This window comes from Epinephelus moara, chromosome 12, assembly GCF_006386435.1.
Source record: "Epinephelus moara isolate mb chromosome 12, YSFRI_EMoa_1.0, whole genome shotgun sequence".
NCBI lineage: Eukaryota > Metazoa > Chordata > Actinopteri > Perciformes > Serranidae > Epinephelus > Epinephelus moara.
The window spans coordinates 23,159,681-23,172,988 of record NC_065517.1 but is presented as its reverse complement, the minus strand read 5'-3'; the positions used below and the strand labels follow the sequence as shown (position 1 = coordinate 23,172,988).

General features: G+C 41.8%; 1 protein-coding gene across 4 annotated transcripts in view; it reads left to right on the top strand.

Moving 5' to 3' along the window:
* Positions 1–13,308, top strand: part of LOC126399121 (rho-associated protein kinase 2-like) — a 51,370-nt gene that overhangs the window by 34,826 nt on the left and 3,236 nt on the right. For 3 of the 4 annotated variants that reach the window (XR_007570856.1, XM_050058928.1, XM_050058927.1), the window contains exons 19-32: positions 582–766; positions 964–1,033; positions 1,256–1,359; positions 2,254–2,440; positions 4,288–4,381; positions 4,661–4,755; positions 5,043–5,231; positions 5,348–5,516; positions 6,602–6,823; positions 7,454–7,521; positions 7,636–7,724; positions 9,218–9,296; positions 9,446–9,713; positions 11,818–12,100. Coding sequence is in view for 3 of the 4 variants with exons in the window: in XM_050058928.1 (XP_049914885.1) it covers positions 582–766; positions 964–1,033; positions 1,256–1,359; positions 2,254–2,440; positions 4,288–4,381; positions 4,661–4,755; positions 5,043–5,231; positions 5,348–5,516; positions 6,602–6,823; positions 7,454–7,521; positions 7,636–7,724; positions 9,218–9,296; positions 9,446–9,713; positions 11,818–12,100 (2,102 nt within the window). In the remaining variant the exon portion in view is untranslated. The remainder of the gene's footprint in view (positions 1–581; positions 767–963; positions 1,034–1,255; positions 1,360–2,253; positions 2,441–4,287; positions 4,382–4,660; positions 4,756–5,042; positions 5,232–5,347; positions 5,517–6,601; positions 6,824–7,453; positions 7,522–7,635; positions 7,725–9,217; positions 9,297–9,445; positions 9,714–11,817; positions 12,101–13,308) is intronic. The other variant, XM_050058929.1, reaches the window with a different exon arrangement.

Genomic DNA, 13,308 nt, shown 5'->3' with positions numbered 1-13,308 from the left:
ACAGTCTTACATATTAAATATACAAATCTTATCTCAACCAAGCCCCAGATAAATAAATATTTACTTGTAAATGAGGAATATTTTCTTGCATAAATGTTTCGGTAATTTTATCTAAAACCATCCTAAGATCTTTTCCCCAGATATTTAATTTAGTTATAAAAGATAAATAACCTTCTCTGGGTAGAATATCATAAAATTTGCAGAATTTACCTTTAATTATAATGGAGGACATTAATATTTCCTGTTTTTCAGATAATCCAGACCTAAAATTATTTTCTTTGACAAGTGGTTGTACAATATTCCAAATTTGTAGCCATTTAAAAAATACCTATTTTAAAAACATGCCAAACACCAGGTTATTTTCTTCACTATGAATATTTGCAGCTTTTCCTTTTCACATTTCAAGTCTTTTAACCGATGTTCAGACAAAATATGCCATAAAAATGACACGTTGGGCGTTTGTCCTCATTTCTAGACTTTTAATAGACTATTTGATTGTTTGTAATGTAAATTATCACCAGTTTGTTTTGCAGCTTGTGTGCCACCACTGAACATGCTTGTGTGCATGTGTGTTTGTGCAGGTAAAGAGCCTGGGCTTGCGTCTGGAGCAGGAGGTCCACAAGCGCAGCCTGAGTCAGAGCGATCTGAAGATGCAGAACCAGCAGGTGTCGGTGCTTCGCACCTCCGAGAAACAGCTCAAACAGGAGCTCAACCACCTGCTGGACATGAAGCAGGTCCTGGAGAAACAGAACCAGGAGCTCCGCAGGTCAGTCACACATAAATCACATAATAAGCATAATGCATACTGAGCATAAACACATAATGCAGCTGAGTTTGCTGTAACGTTGTTGGCAAATGGTTGTTGAGACTCTGATTCATCGTATGTGGTTTGAGGAAAGTGCTTTGGCTCTGGTGGTTATTTGGCCAGCAGCAGTGATTGACAGATTGTTGGTCCTGTTCCAGGGAGAAACAGGAGGCTGGTGACCAGCTGAAGGAGCTGAAGGACCAACTGGAGGCTGAGCAGTATTTCACAGTAAGTCTTAACAACAATTTTTCTTCTTTTGTGTACCTTGTTTACAAGCAGTCGTGACTGCCAAACAATATAACAGCCCTCAGCAGAGACAACATAATATTGTCAGACTAGTAAAATAAACTCTAAATCTCTCCACAATGAGAGGGTCAAATGTTTATATTCCACCTGCGTCCAGAATCTGTGATAGAAATTAACTGAATCCTAAACTGTGTTTGTCCTTAGACCCTTTACAAGACACAGATTCGTGAGCTGAAGGACGAGCGAGATGAGAGGAATAAGCTGTACAAAGAGCTGCAGCAGCGACTGGCAGAATATCAGGAGGAGAGGTAACCAGCTCAAACACTGCAGCAGTAAAATGACCTGATATTTCTGCTCTGTTGTAAACAGCACACACATCAGAGGGTCTACAATTTGAACAATTAAACGGCACCTATAGGGCATTTTACCAGCTATCGTTATTGGAGGAACTTGCCTAGTGGCTGATGGCTGCGCAGCCTCGAGGACATACCTCACCAACCACAGCTGAATATGGGAGGGCAGAAATAAGGAGCTGATCTTCTAGTGTTTCAATTATAAAACAATGTGTAGGTTCCATTCTAAAAATGTACACATGGAAAAAAGCCAAAAATGGCATGCGCCAAAAAATATTCAACAGTTTCTGTAATCAGGCTTCCATCTCACAATCTGTGAAAACGAGGCGCGGCTCCTGATGCTTTGAATGTGCATATTAAGGCAGTACAGGAGGAGGCGCACATTAATAATCCTCCAGGACTGTAACATGCTCATGTTTAGCGTGAAATTCATAGGTTGAGTTTTTAGAGTTAAATGTCAGTGGCAGTGAAGCATTCGCAGGATAACACCACAAAGATAACATCTATCTGTTTTTTAAGAAGGTAACAGACTTTCCAGATTAGTGTTATTTGCCTTCTGTCAGCCAAAATGGAGGACTTGACCTTTAACTGAATGAGTGGAGCAGATTAGCAGCGTTCCCAGATGCACTACAGCCAAAGATCACTGAGGATAACAAGTTACACTCTGATCCAGTGTAACTCTCACTTGGAAAATCGTGCATTGACAAAAAGGTCATTCATAAATGAAAGTCTGTCCACACTACGGCAGATTGCTTCTGACTGGCATAACAACAGCAGGGGTAGGATTTATCCAGCTGTAGCAATTTGTTAACAAGATAATAACAGTTCCTTCTCCTGCTCTCTCCACAGGGACTCCCTGACAACCCAGCTGGAGGCCAGTCTGACCAAGGCGGACTCTGAGCAGCTGGCTCGCTCCATCGCTGAGGAGCAGTATTCGGACCTGGAGAAGGAGAAGATAATGAAGGAGCTGGAGATTAAAGACATGATGGCGAGACACAAACAGGAGCTCAGCGACAAGGAGGCCACCATCAGCTCAGTGAGATCAGAGTGATTTTTTTTATTAATTACATCCAGGAAGTTTTTGTTGTTTAAATAACAACCTGGAGCGACGTCACTTTCCTTGTGCTGCTTTCAGACGACTTTCGCAAGTATTTAAACCTTTGAACTTTGAGCAAATTGATGCGATTTCTTTCAAAAACATGGGGAAAAAAGGCAATGAGCAGCTTGGTAAGAAATGTCCCACAAATTGCAAAAAAATTAATAGATAAAGAAAATTATGGAAGAAAAAAAACCTAGGAAAAAAGAAAGCTTGGCAAAAACTATATTTCTAATTATTATTATTATTATTGCATTTTTAATTTATTTTTACTAATTTCTTTTTTACAAATTTTTTGGTTTGTATTTCTCTGGTTATAATTTTTTGCAATATTTTTGGGTCATCATTCATTGCTCATTGCCTCCTTCCCATGTTTGTGAAAGAAATTAAGCCAATCTGCTCAGGTGTCACATATTGCCAAAAAGACAAATGACAGACTAAAAGTAATCAATAAGAAGTAAAAAAACAAAAAAAAAACAAACAAACCAACATTTATTTAAGCATTTTAAAATTATGTACAGAACAGGTCACCAAATACTTGGTTACAGTGATGTATTGTAGACATTTTTTTAATCATTCTTTATTGTTATTTACATGTTCCTGTTCTAAAAATTAACTGAAATAATAAAATCTATCAAAAAACTTTTCTATGGATGTCAGTTTAAGGCCCACGACGGAGGTCAAAATGTGACCTGCAACAGTGTGGCTTGTTGATTTTAGCCTAACTCAGGGGTAGGCAACCTGTGGCTCTTTTGCCCTTCTCCAGTGGCTCCCTGTGGCTTTGGCAAAAAATTATAAAGAAATTAATAATGGCTATTTCTTAACATTTTGATTTCAATTTTTCATTGTCATAGTCCTTGAGTGATTCTTACATTCGGTATTGTAAACATGTGTAGCCTCTTCAGAGTTTAAAAAAAAAAAAAAAAAGCTTTTACATTTCATCAACTAAATGTTCGTCAGACGGCCTATCGCCTTTTACTTTAAATTTTGCTGAACCTTAATAGCAATGGCTTGTCTTGGACCTCCCTAGCAAAGCTAGCTATGGATTCCAGATCGAAAAAAGTCTTGGAGGAGAGTCGAGAATTAAACAGTGTGTGGGCATATTCGTTTGCTTTTACAGCCAACCCTGCTAAGTTAAAGTACCAAACAATCATAAATAGCCCACTGCGGAGTAGCTGCCTTGTAAAACATATCAGTAAAGGCATATTTAGACCTATTAGTAATGTTAATGGGTGAATTTAAACTTACTGTTACCTTCATTACAAGGCTCAAACATGTTTTGCGGCTCCAGGCAGATTATTTGAGAGCTTTTTTGGCCAAAAATGGCTCTTTTGACAGTAAAGGTTGCTGACCCCTGGCCTAGCTGATTGCTGGAAATGCCTTTTGCTCCATGACTTTGTGGAGGAATTGCAGCCCGCCCCAGTTGGTTAAGAGGAGTTTGCGGTCAGTGATGGAATAAAACATTTTTTTTAACAATTGCGAATCACCGCAACCGTGAGAGGTCCATGAGCACACAGTCATCAATGTGCACACAAAATATGAGGCTGATCCTGGTCCAGTAGCGTTCGAGATATGCTGCAGACACAGTTACACACACTTAGACACACACGACCAAATGCATGATCTCCTCCTAAAAATCTACTAATGTAGTACATTGTCTCTTTCTTATTTCTTCTTCCAGTTCTTATTAATGTTAAGCATTTGGTGACCTGTTTTTAAATGTGCCATTTAGTTATCTTCCTTGTTTCTTTGACACTCACCTCACCTCTACCCTGACGTCCCCACAGCTGGAGGAGTCCAACCGCACTCTGACGGTGGATGTGGCTAACCTGGCCAGCGAGAAAGAGGAGCTCAACAACCAGCTGAAAGACATGCAGCAACGTGAGTGTCATTCGGAGCTAACGAGCGCCACAAAAAGAGAACTGATTACTACTGGAACGACATTTCCCTCAGTCCTGGAAAATGTGTTAAAAAAAACCATCTGACATATCTGGATGATTTATAGGGAGAGGGCTGTAAAAATGTCATGAAAAGTAGCCATTAATCTCTTCATCAGGGGAGCAAGTGTCTGCAGATCGGCAGAATACTGGTCTTCAGACTTGTAATTTATGGATTACTTCTGTAAAACTTATGTTCAGTAAGTATCTGTTATTTATACAGAGTTCCAGAAAGCCAAGGAGGAGGAGAAGCACATGAACTCGCTCAAACTGTCCTTTGAAAAGCAGCTGCAGAATGAAAGGACACTAAAAATTCAGGTGTGTGTCTGGGCGCCTACACAGGTCTGGAAGGCCTGGGATATTTTCTATAGTCTCCTACTTTTACCGTCTGACTTTTTACGACTGTTATGTCACATCATTTGTTGTTAAGAATAATGTTCAGCTGCAGGCTTTGTGTTGAACTCGGGGCAAAATCACTGAGATCTGAAACAAGTTTTTAAGAAATCTATCTCGCAGTAACTTTGATTTTCCTGCAGACCTTCCTGAGTTCACAATAATCACAAGTAAATCTCTGAAAAGCTTTATTGCTGCGTTTTTGCTTCCAGGCTGTCAACAAGCTGGCCGAGGTGATGAACAGGAGGGAGACGGTGCGAGGCGGCCACCGAGGCACCGGCACCGAGGTGCACAGGAAGGAGAAGGAGAACAGGAAGCTGCAGCTGGAGCTGAGAGCAGAGAAGGAGAAGCTCAACAGCACCATCATCAAATACCAGAGAGAGATGATGGATATGCAGGCGGTCAGTACACCGAACAAATAGCATGAATATAAACACGTTATCAGCTCTTTTGCAAATTACAAACAAGAGTAAACACCCTGAACTGCAGTTAAAGTCTGCTTGTGTCTGTTATTTAGCTGATAGCAGAAGAGAACCAGGTGCGTCTGGAGCTTCAGATGGCGTTGGACAGCAAAGACAGCGATATCGAGCAGCTGCGTTGCCAGATCTCTTCCCTCAGCGTTCACTCTCTGGACTCCACCAGCATCAGCAGTGGAAACGACCTGGACATGGGTGACGGATACCCAGGTAGGCAAACAAAGGAGTCTTCATCTCACACCCATCCTCCTATGATTTGGCACCCACATGTACAAAGAACAAAAATTCAAACACAACTCTTTTGTTTCTGGGGGGGGAAAAAATATGAGTTCAAATTATCAAAAGGCTTAGTTTGCTCAAATTTTGTTCACAAATTTGTTTAAATGTGTGTTAGTGAGAACTTTGCTGATATAATCCATCCACCTGACAGGTGTGGCATATCAAGATGCTGATTAACCAGCATCATTACTACGCAGGTGTGCCTTGGGCTGATCACAATAAAAGGCCACTCTAAAATGTGCAGTTTGATCACACAGCACAATGCCACAGACGTCACAAGTTTTGAGGGAGCTTGCCATCGGCATGCTGACAGCAGGAACGTCCACCAGAGCTGTCTCATATGTCTTTACTGAGAAGTTGGCAGTACATTCAACCAGCTCAGGATCTCCACATCCAGCTTCTTCTAACCAGCCAGATGACCCTGCAGTTGAAGATGACCTCAGATGATCTTGCAGGTGAAGAAGCTGGATGTGGAGGTCCAGGACTGGCTCACTAGGCTGGTTGGATGTACTGCCAAATTCTCAGAAATGGCATTGGAGACGGCTTATGGTCGTGAAATGAGCATTTAATTCACAGGCAAAACGAAACATTTCAAAGTAGCCTTTTATTGTGACTAGCCGAAGACACACCTGTGTAATAATCCTCCATGTTGATATGCCAGACCTGTCAGGTGGATGGGTTATGGATAATGTTGGCAAAGTGTTCACTAACACACTTTAAACAAATTTGGATATGAAAATTGAAAGAAAAGTCTTTCGTATGCATTGAAAAAGTCAGAGATTTTTTCATTTCAACTCAAAAGTGCTGCATTTATATTGTTGTTTAGTGTACATTCAAAGCATCAAATACACTTCCTGCATTCCAATTCCTGCAGCCCCTCTTCCTGAGTTCTCCCTGTTTCCTTTGTTTTGACGTTGAGTCTCTTCCAGGCCAATTGTTGCTGACCTTTTCCTCTTTATGCCTCTTCCTCCCCCACCTCCTTTCACCTTAACCTCTCTCTTCGGGGTCCGGCACAGTGCGCATTACTCACTCTCACACCTCCGAATCAATGTCCTTCACCTACCAGCGCACACACAAATCTGTGCGCATCGACACACGACCCAACCTTCACTCTGCCCACTCTCTCTTCGATTCTGACTCTGACAACGACAACGAAGAAGAATATGACGGGCAGGTGGAGCAGGGCCACCGTCCCCTGGCCCTCACCTACGAACAGCCCCCTGAGGCTGAACCTGCAGGTGACCCTGCATGGCGGTGCAAACCTGGGATGGGGATACAATGACCCAGCAATGTTACACTGGTTTAAAATTTGACTTTTTTCCTAAATTAATTAATATGTGAAAGAAATACCCCCAACCCTGGTTCAGTCCTGCAAAGTTTCAACTAATCCCTTTACCCTTGACTCTGTCTCTGCTGTGCTTTAATCCTTTTTAATATTAACCGGACATCTGAATACTCACAGCTTGATGATGGCCTGCTTTGCTGAAATGTATTCCACTGCAAAAGATGTGGACATTTCTCCAAGAGTGAAGTTTGTGTGTGGAGTTTTTCCTGAGCCTAGAACAAAAAGCTTTCCACTTGAGCTTATTTTTCCTCACCAGACACCGTGTTGTGTGCTGCAGATTCCCTATAATCCGCACAGCTCCCACTGAATAATCTGCTGCTGAGACCAAGTGGCAAAGCTTCCTGCCACTTGCCCTTTGGTTTTAACGAGGAATCATTTCCTCTCCCAAGTGATGAGGGCTGTTTAAAGAAAATGCTGCCATTTGGAAATGTCAAGGTGTTCTTTCAAGTGGTTTACACGATTGAAGGCAGTTCTCCTCTTTGTGTTAACATCTTCCTGTTTTTTTTTTTTCTCTGCAAATTAGACTCCAGGCTGGAGGGCTGGATTTCAGTTCCTAACAAGAAAGAAAAGCGGTTTGGCTGGGAAAAAAAAGTAATGTATCCACCGCTATATTTCATATACACATCTGTTTTCTTAGCAAATACCACTACCGTTTAGTCATATCCCGCTCTAATTGTTTGGCCCTTGTTGCCTTTTCCTTTAAAGTATATAGTTGTGAGCAGTAAGAAGATCCTGTTCTACAACAGCGAGCAGGACCGAGAGCAGGCCAACCCTTTCATGACCCTGGACATTGAGTAAGTCATTTAAAGCGGGGTTTGAACATGTAATACCAAACATTTCTTATGATGGTAAAATGCATTTACTTAACTTAACAGAACTGCCTGCAAAGGTTAGCTGCAGTAACTACAACTCCCTCCAAATTAATCAAATTATCCAAATTAAACCTTTGGATGTCTGTTCTGTCTTGTGACAAAATACCTTGGTTCAATCTTCAAGCTCTGTTCTAGAGAAAATGGATAAAACATATTGGGCTGAACAGTCAAAAAACTTTGTAACCATTTCTCTCAGTTTCAGTGTTAGCATAGTTACTGTAGTTAACCTTTGTAGGGAAGAGCCTACGGACATGCTAGCATCTCTGTGAGGTCGTACTTGGGCACAGAAGTGCTTTGAGCTAAACGCTAACATCATCATAAACTGACATGGTAGCAGCGCTAGCATCACTAACATCATCATAAACAGACATGCTAGCATGCGAAGCGCAGGAGTGCTTTGAGCTTAATGTTAGTCTCGCCACCAGACAGAGATCTCCGTCTTCTGATAATGCTATCATCATGTTAAACATACATTATAAACAAAAATGGTAGCAGTGCTAGCATCACTAACATCATCATAAACAGACATGCTAGCATGCTATGCACAGAAGTGCTTTGAGCTTAATGCTAACAACATCATGTTAAACAGACATCATAAATAGACATGCTAGCATGCTAGGCACAGAAATGCTTTGAGCTAAATGCTAACATCATCATGCTAAACAGACATCATCATAAACAGACATGGTAGCAGCGCTAGCATCACTAACATCATCATAAACAGACCTGGTAGCAGCGCTAGCATCACTAACATCATCATAAACAGACATGCTAGCATGTTAGACACAAAAGTACTTTGAACTAAATCCTAATATCAACATGCTAACGTGCTCACAATGTCAGTGGTAACAGAAATCAGTTCCTTGTATTCACCATCATAGTTGAGCGTGTTAGCATGCTAACATTTGCTAATTAGCACTAAACACAAAGTACTGAGGCTGGTGAGAAAGTCATTACTTTTGGAGGTATTTGAACATAAACCAAAGCATTGGACAAATTTAATATTTAATATTTGACTTCATCCTGAAGGGGACATGAATATTTCTTCCAAATCCATCCAGTAGTTACATTACACTGAAAACTAAAAATGTGACCCTCATGGTGGCACTGGAGGAAAAGTCAGAGGACCTGTTGGGGCCTAAGAAGTGGACAGCCATGCTGCTAGTGTGGCTAAAAGCAAAAATAAGATAAAATACAGAATAAGAACAAAAGGCAAACTTTAAAGCAGCAGTAAAAAATAATGACTGTTTAAAAATCAGTAGAATACAATCAGGGTAAAGTCCCTTAAAAGAGGAAACTGACTCGTCTAAGTATACATATTGGCTGCTACACATTATGATATTTTTGTACCCTTATTAATTGCACTTAATCACCATGGTCTACTCTCAACTATTCTGTCTCTCTCCATCCAACAGTAAGCTGTTTCATGTCCGCCCTGTCACTCAAACTGATGTGTACCGTGCAGAAGCCAGAGAAATTCCAAGGATATTCCAGGTAATGAGCTAGGACACTTCCTGTTACCGTTTCTTTCTTTCCCCTCTCCCTCCGCTCAGACTGTCAGTATAAATGAGGTTCTCTCAATTCAACTGCCTGCCTTAATAAACCCTCAATAAAACTCCTCTCCCTCTCCTTTCTTTCCAAAGATCCTGTATGCCAACGAAGGCGAGATCAAACGGGATCAGGAGGTCGCAGTTGAGCCTGCGGCATTTGGTGAACGTCCCTCCTACATCAGCCACAAGGGCCACGAGTTCATAATCACTCTGTACCACTTCCCATCCAGCTGCGAGGCCTGCACTCGGCCCCTGTGGCATGTTTTCAAGCCCCCGCCAGCCCTCGAGTGCCGCCGCTGTCGCACCAAGTGCCACAAGGATCACCTGGACAAAAAGGAGGAAGTGATTGTGCCCTGCAAGGGTAAGAACGCTCAGTCAAGAGATGATAGGGAACTTAACCTCTTCTGTGGAGCCAGCATTAAGTTGTACACCACCACGATTCTGCTTGTTTCAGCAGCTGCTGGATTTCCCACTATAGAAACCTATTTTATTAGATATTAAAGGTATATTATGCAGAATATTTCTAAAAAGTAATGTTTAGGTTCATACAGAAGAAGCGTGTGGCGATGTATTTATCTGCAGAGTATCTGCCCTCAGCCTGTATTTTCTGATGTTCATCCTATTTTGCCATGTTCGGGAAGTTTGAGGATGCAGCGCACACTTGAGGTTGGAACTTTATAAGAAAGTCAGCAACCAGGTGCCAGACAATAAGCAGCACACATCAAAGAGGAAGCTACGAAAATTGCAGACACGACGCAGAGAATAACTAAATAAATAAAAAAAAGCAATGCAAAATGCCAGGAAGATAAAGCGGGCTTTGGCTTTCACTTTTCCTTGTGATTCTGTTTACAAACAGTAGCCTACAATTGCTGCACAGCTTACCTTAAAGAGGGGCAATTAGTAAATCCTCATCAATTAATCATTGATTTATTTTCTGATTTATTGTTTAGACTGCAAGATGTCAGGAAATTGTCATTTTTTGCTTGAAAAATGACAATTCTAATGATTGTATCGTTTTTCAAATTGTTGCCAATTAATGACCTTTTGGTCAAAAAAAATAATTGGTAGTTTCAGCTCTATAAATCAGTTACTGCTTATCCTGGCACAGGGTCATGGTAAAGCCTGATTTATGGTCCTGCGGTGTACCTACGACATAACTACGTCGTTGTCGTGACGCCGTCGTGAACCCTTCGAACTTCTCCGTCACTCCATTTCGTCGCGGTGCAATTCACCGCCAGAGCGGTAGGAGGCTGCGTTCCTTTCCTGAATGGTTATCGTCATCTCTAGTTGATTCTTTGTTTAGCTTCCAGCTTTTCCGGTCACAGAGAAATGAACGCGGAGCACGGACAGACGGCTCCGTCCGTATCCGTATCCGTATTGAACGTTGAGCATAAATGGGCCTTAATACTGCAACATCTACATCGCAACAGAAGATGTGGAGATGGCGGGGATGGCGCAATCTGGAAATATGGAACCGGAAATGTGTTGCTACCAAGCAAACCAATCACAGCCCTCTCGGTCTGCACTTGGTCTGCGTCGCCTCGACGTGTAGTTACATTTTTGGGGAGGTGCACGTCAGGCTACGCCAGGGGCTACGGCGAGCCTTCTGCATAGCCACGTACCCTACGACGTAGCGACGTCGTTGACATAGCCACGTACCCTACGACGTAGCGACGTCGTTGATTTAACGCAGGACCATAAATCAGGCTTAAAGCTGGAGCCTATCCCAGCTGACACTGGGCAAGAGGCAGGGTACACCCTGGACAGGTCGCCAGACTATCACAGGGCTGACACATAGAGACAGACAACCATCCATGCTCAAATTCACACCTACAATCAATACAGAGTCCTCAGTTAACCTAACCTGCATGTCTCTGGATTGTGGGAGGAAGCCGGAGAACCTGGAGAAAACCCACACCCATGAACATATTTTTAATTTAATTACCACTGAGGTGACGTTGAGAGCTTTATGGTCTTCATCAGATAAAACACAACATAGAGACACACCTTCAAAAACCTACTCTGCCAGGTCAGGTAACATTACTGGAAACATCACCAAGGTGGTAATTAAATTAAATATATGTTCATGGGAGCATAGTCTAATGTGCATACTCTTTATTTCTGTCTGTTGCATTATCTCTTGTCCAGCACCTAGTGTTCATCGTCTGAATGTGCGTGCTTTTGGACACCTTTTGGCAAAATATTATAAACATTTTTCAGTGTACTGCAGTCCAACACAACACTACCATAATGTGCAGCATGAAATTGCACCATAGAATTTAGCCAGCATACAAGAAAATATAAAACTCAGCATAAATGTAATGCAGTGTTTCTGTTTTTCTGGTCCTTCAGTGTGGCTTGGCTGTTATGTTGGAAAATTACTTGATTTGATTACTTTGTAAAAACAGCTGTTAAAACCACAGAACTCTTGTTTCTAATCTGATTTAAATCCCTTCCTTTCACAGTGAACTATGACATGTCCACCGCCAAAGAGCTGCTTCTGCTGGCCAACTCCAAGGAGGACCAGCAGCGCTGGGTCAGTAACCTCCTGAAACGCATCCCGAGGAAACACCCGACGTTGAGTCCTCCCGCAGCAATACAAAACAGCCTTCCTGAAGCAACAGCGCGCTCGTCTCCACAAGCCTCTCCGCGGCCTTCACCCAGGGGGTCGCCTCATATGTCGGCGAGACATCGCGGAGCCATCAAGGTCCAGCCCAGCAGACAGCAACAGCCGTCAGGGAAGCCCAGGTGAGGACGGGGAAGATTTTACCGCACACAGGAGATTTTTGACTTTTTTGTTTCTGCAATGACTGTTTACACATGATATAACCATCTTATTCAAAGGTCAGAGTCACTGTTTGTTATTTTATAAAGTTTCAAACTCAGTGTGCAAAGATGATTGACACGTGAGGTTGTATTTATTTTCAGACATGTGACACTTTCGGAGGAAAAGAACGGACTTAGTGTGCAAAGGACTTTAATCTGCAGCTCACTTTTGTTTGGCCCCATTCCTGTCAGTGTCACAAGAGAACTTAATTTACTGTAAACTATGGGACAAAAAAAAATCAGGGTAAAATACTAAAAATATGAGCTAATCTTAAAAAAAAAAAAAAAGGATTATTTTTTATGTAAAGTTTGGTTTAAAATTTAGTTATTCAGATATTTGCAGGTAAAAGAGGCCAAAAGTGGTGGCTGACACAGGATTTCTTGATTTAAACAGGATGCCTGAATCATTTGCACAGTGCTGTATACAACATTAATGCTCCAACATGGGTGTGCACGCATCTGTGAGCTACGTAGTCAGCCTGTGCTCTGAGTGCACGTTCATACTTTATATAATAATCTGCATGAACCTTTGTAAGAATGCAGAACAGAAATCATGAATTAGTTTAATTTGATGAAAATGAAAAGTTGGACTGAGTGGCAAAGTGTGGGCTGGTTTTATTTCTAAAAATCAAAGACTGGATAGTACACCAGTATAAAGGCATACAGATTATATTGACAATGTTTTCCTTTTATTTGTATATTTGGTCTCACACCTGCATACGTGGATGCTGATAGTCTGCTTGTAAGCCAGTGTGGGCATCTATAGCCCTGATTCCACCAAACACTTTCGGTATGGTACCTTTGGAACCAAAAGTAACCCTTCAGACATGGTACCTAGACCCTAGGGTTTCCACCACAAACAGTACTCTTAAAAGTGGACAAGGTTGTTGTCACTCGCTGCTCCGTCCAGCACTCACTGTATTTCCCTTATTATCGGTGACACAGATGGAAGTCTGCACCTCGTTTATCGTCCACAGAAAGAGGCTGCACGCCGACATTTTCAGAACAAACAAAAAAGGCTGCAGTGAGAGTCAGCAAAACATCCTTTATTTTTATAGTTATAGTTTACTAATGTAAAACTTGCCACAGTACGAACAGTGGTTAAAAAAAGCCACAACTCAGCCCTTAAC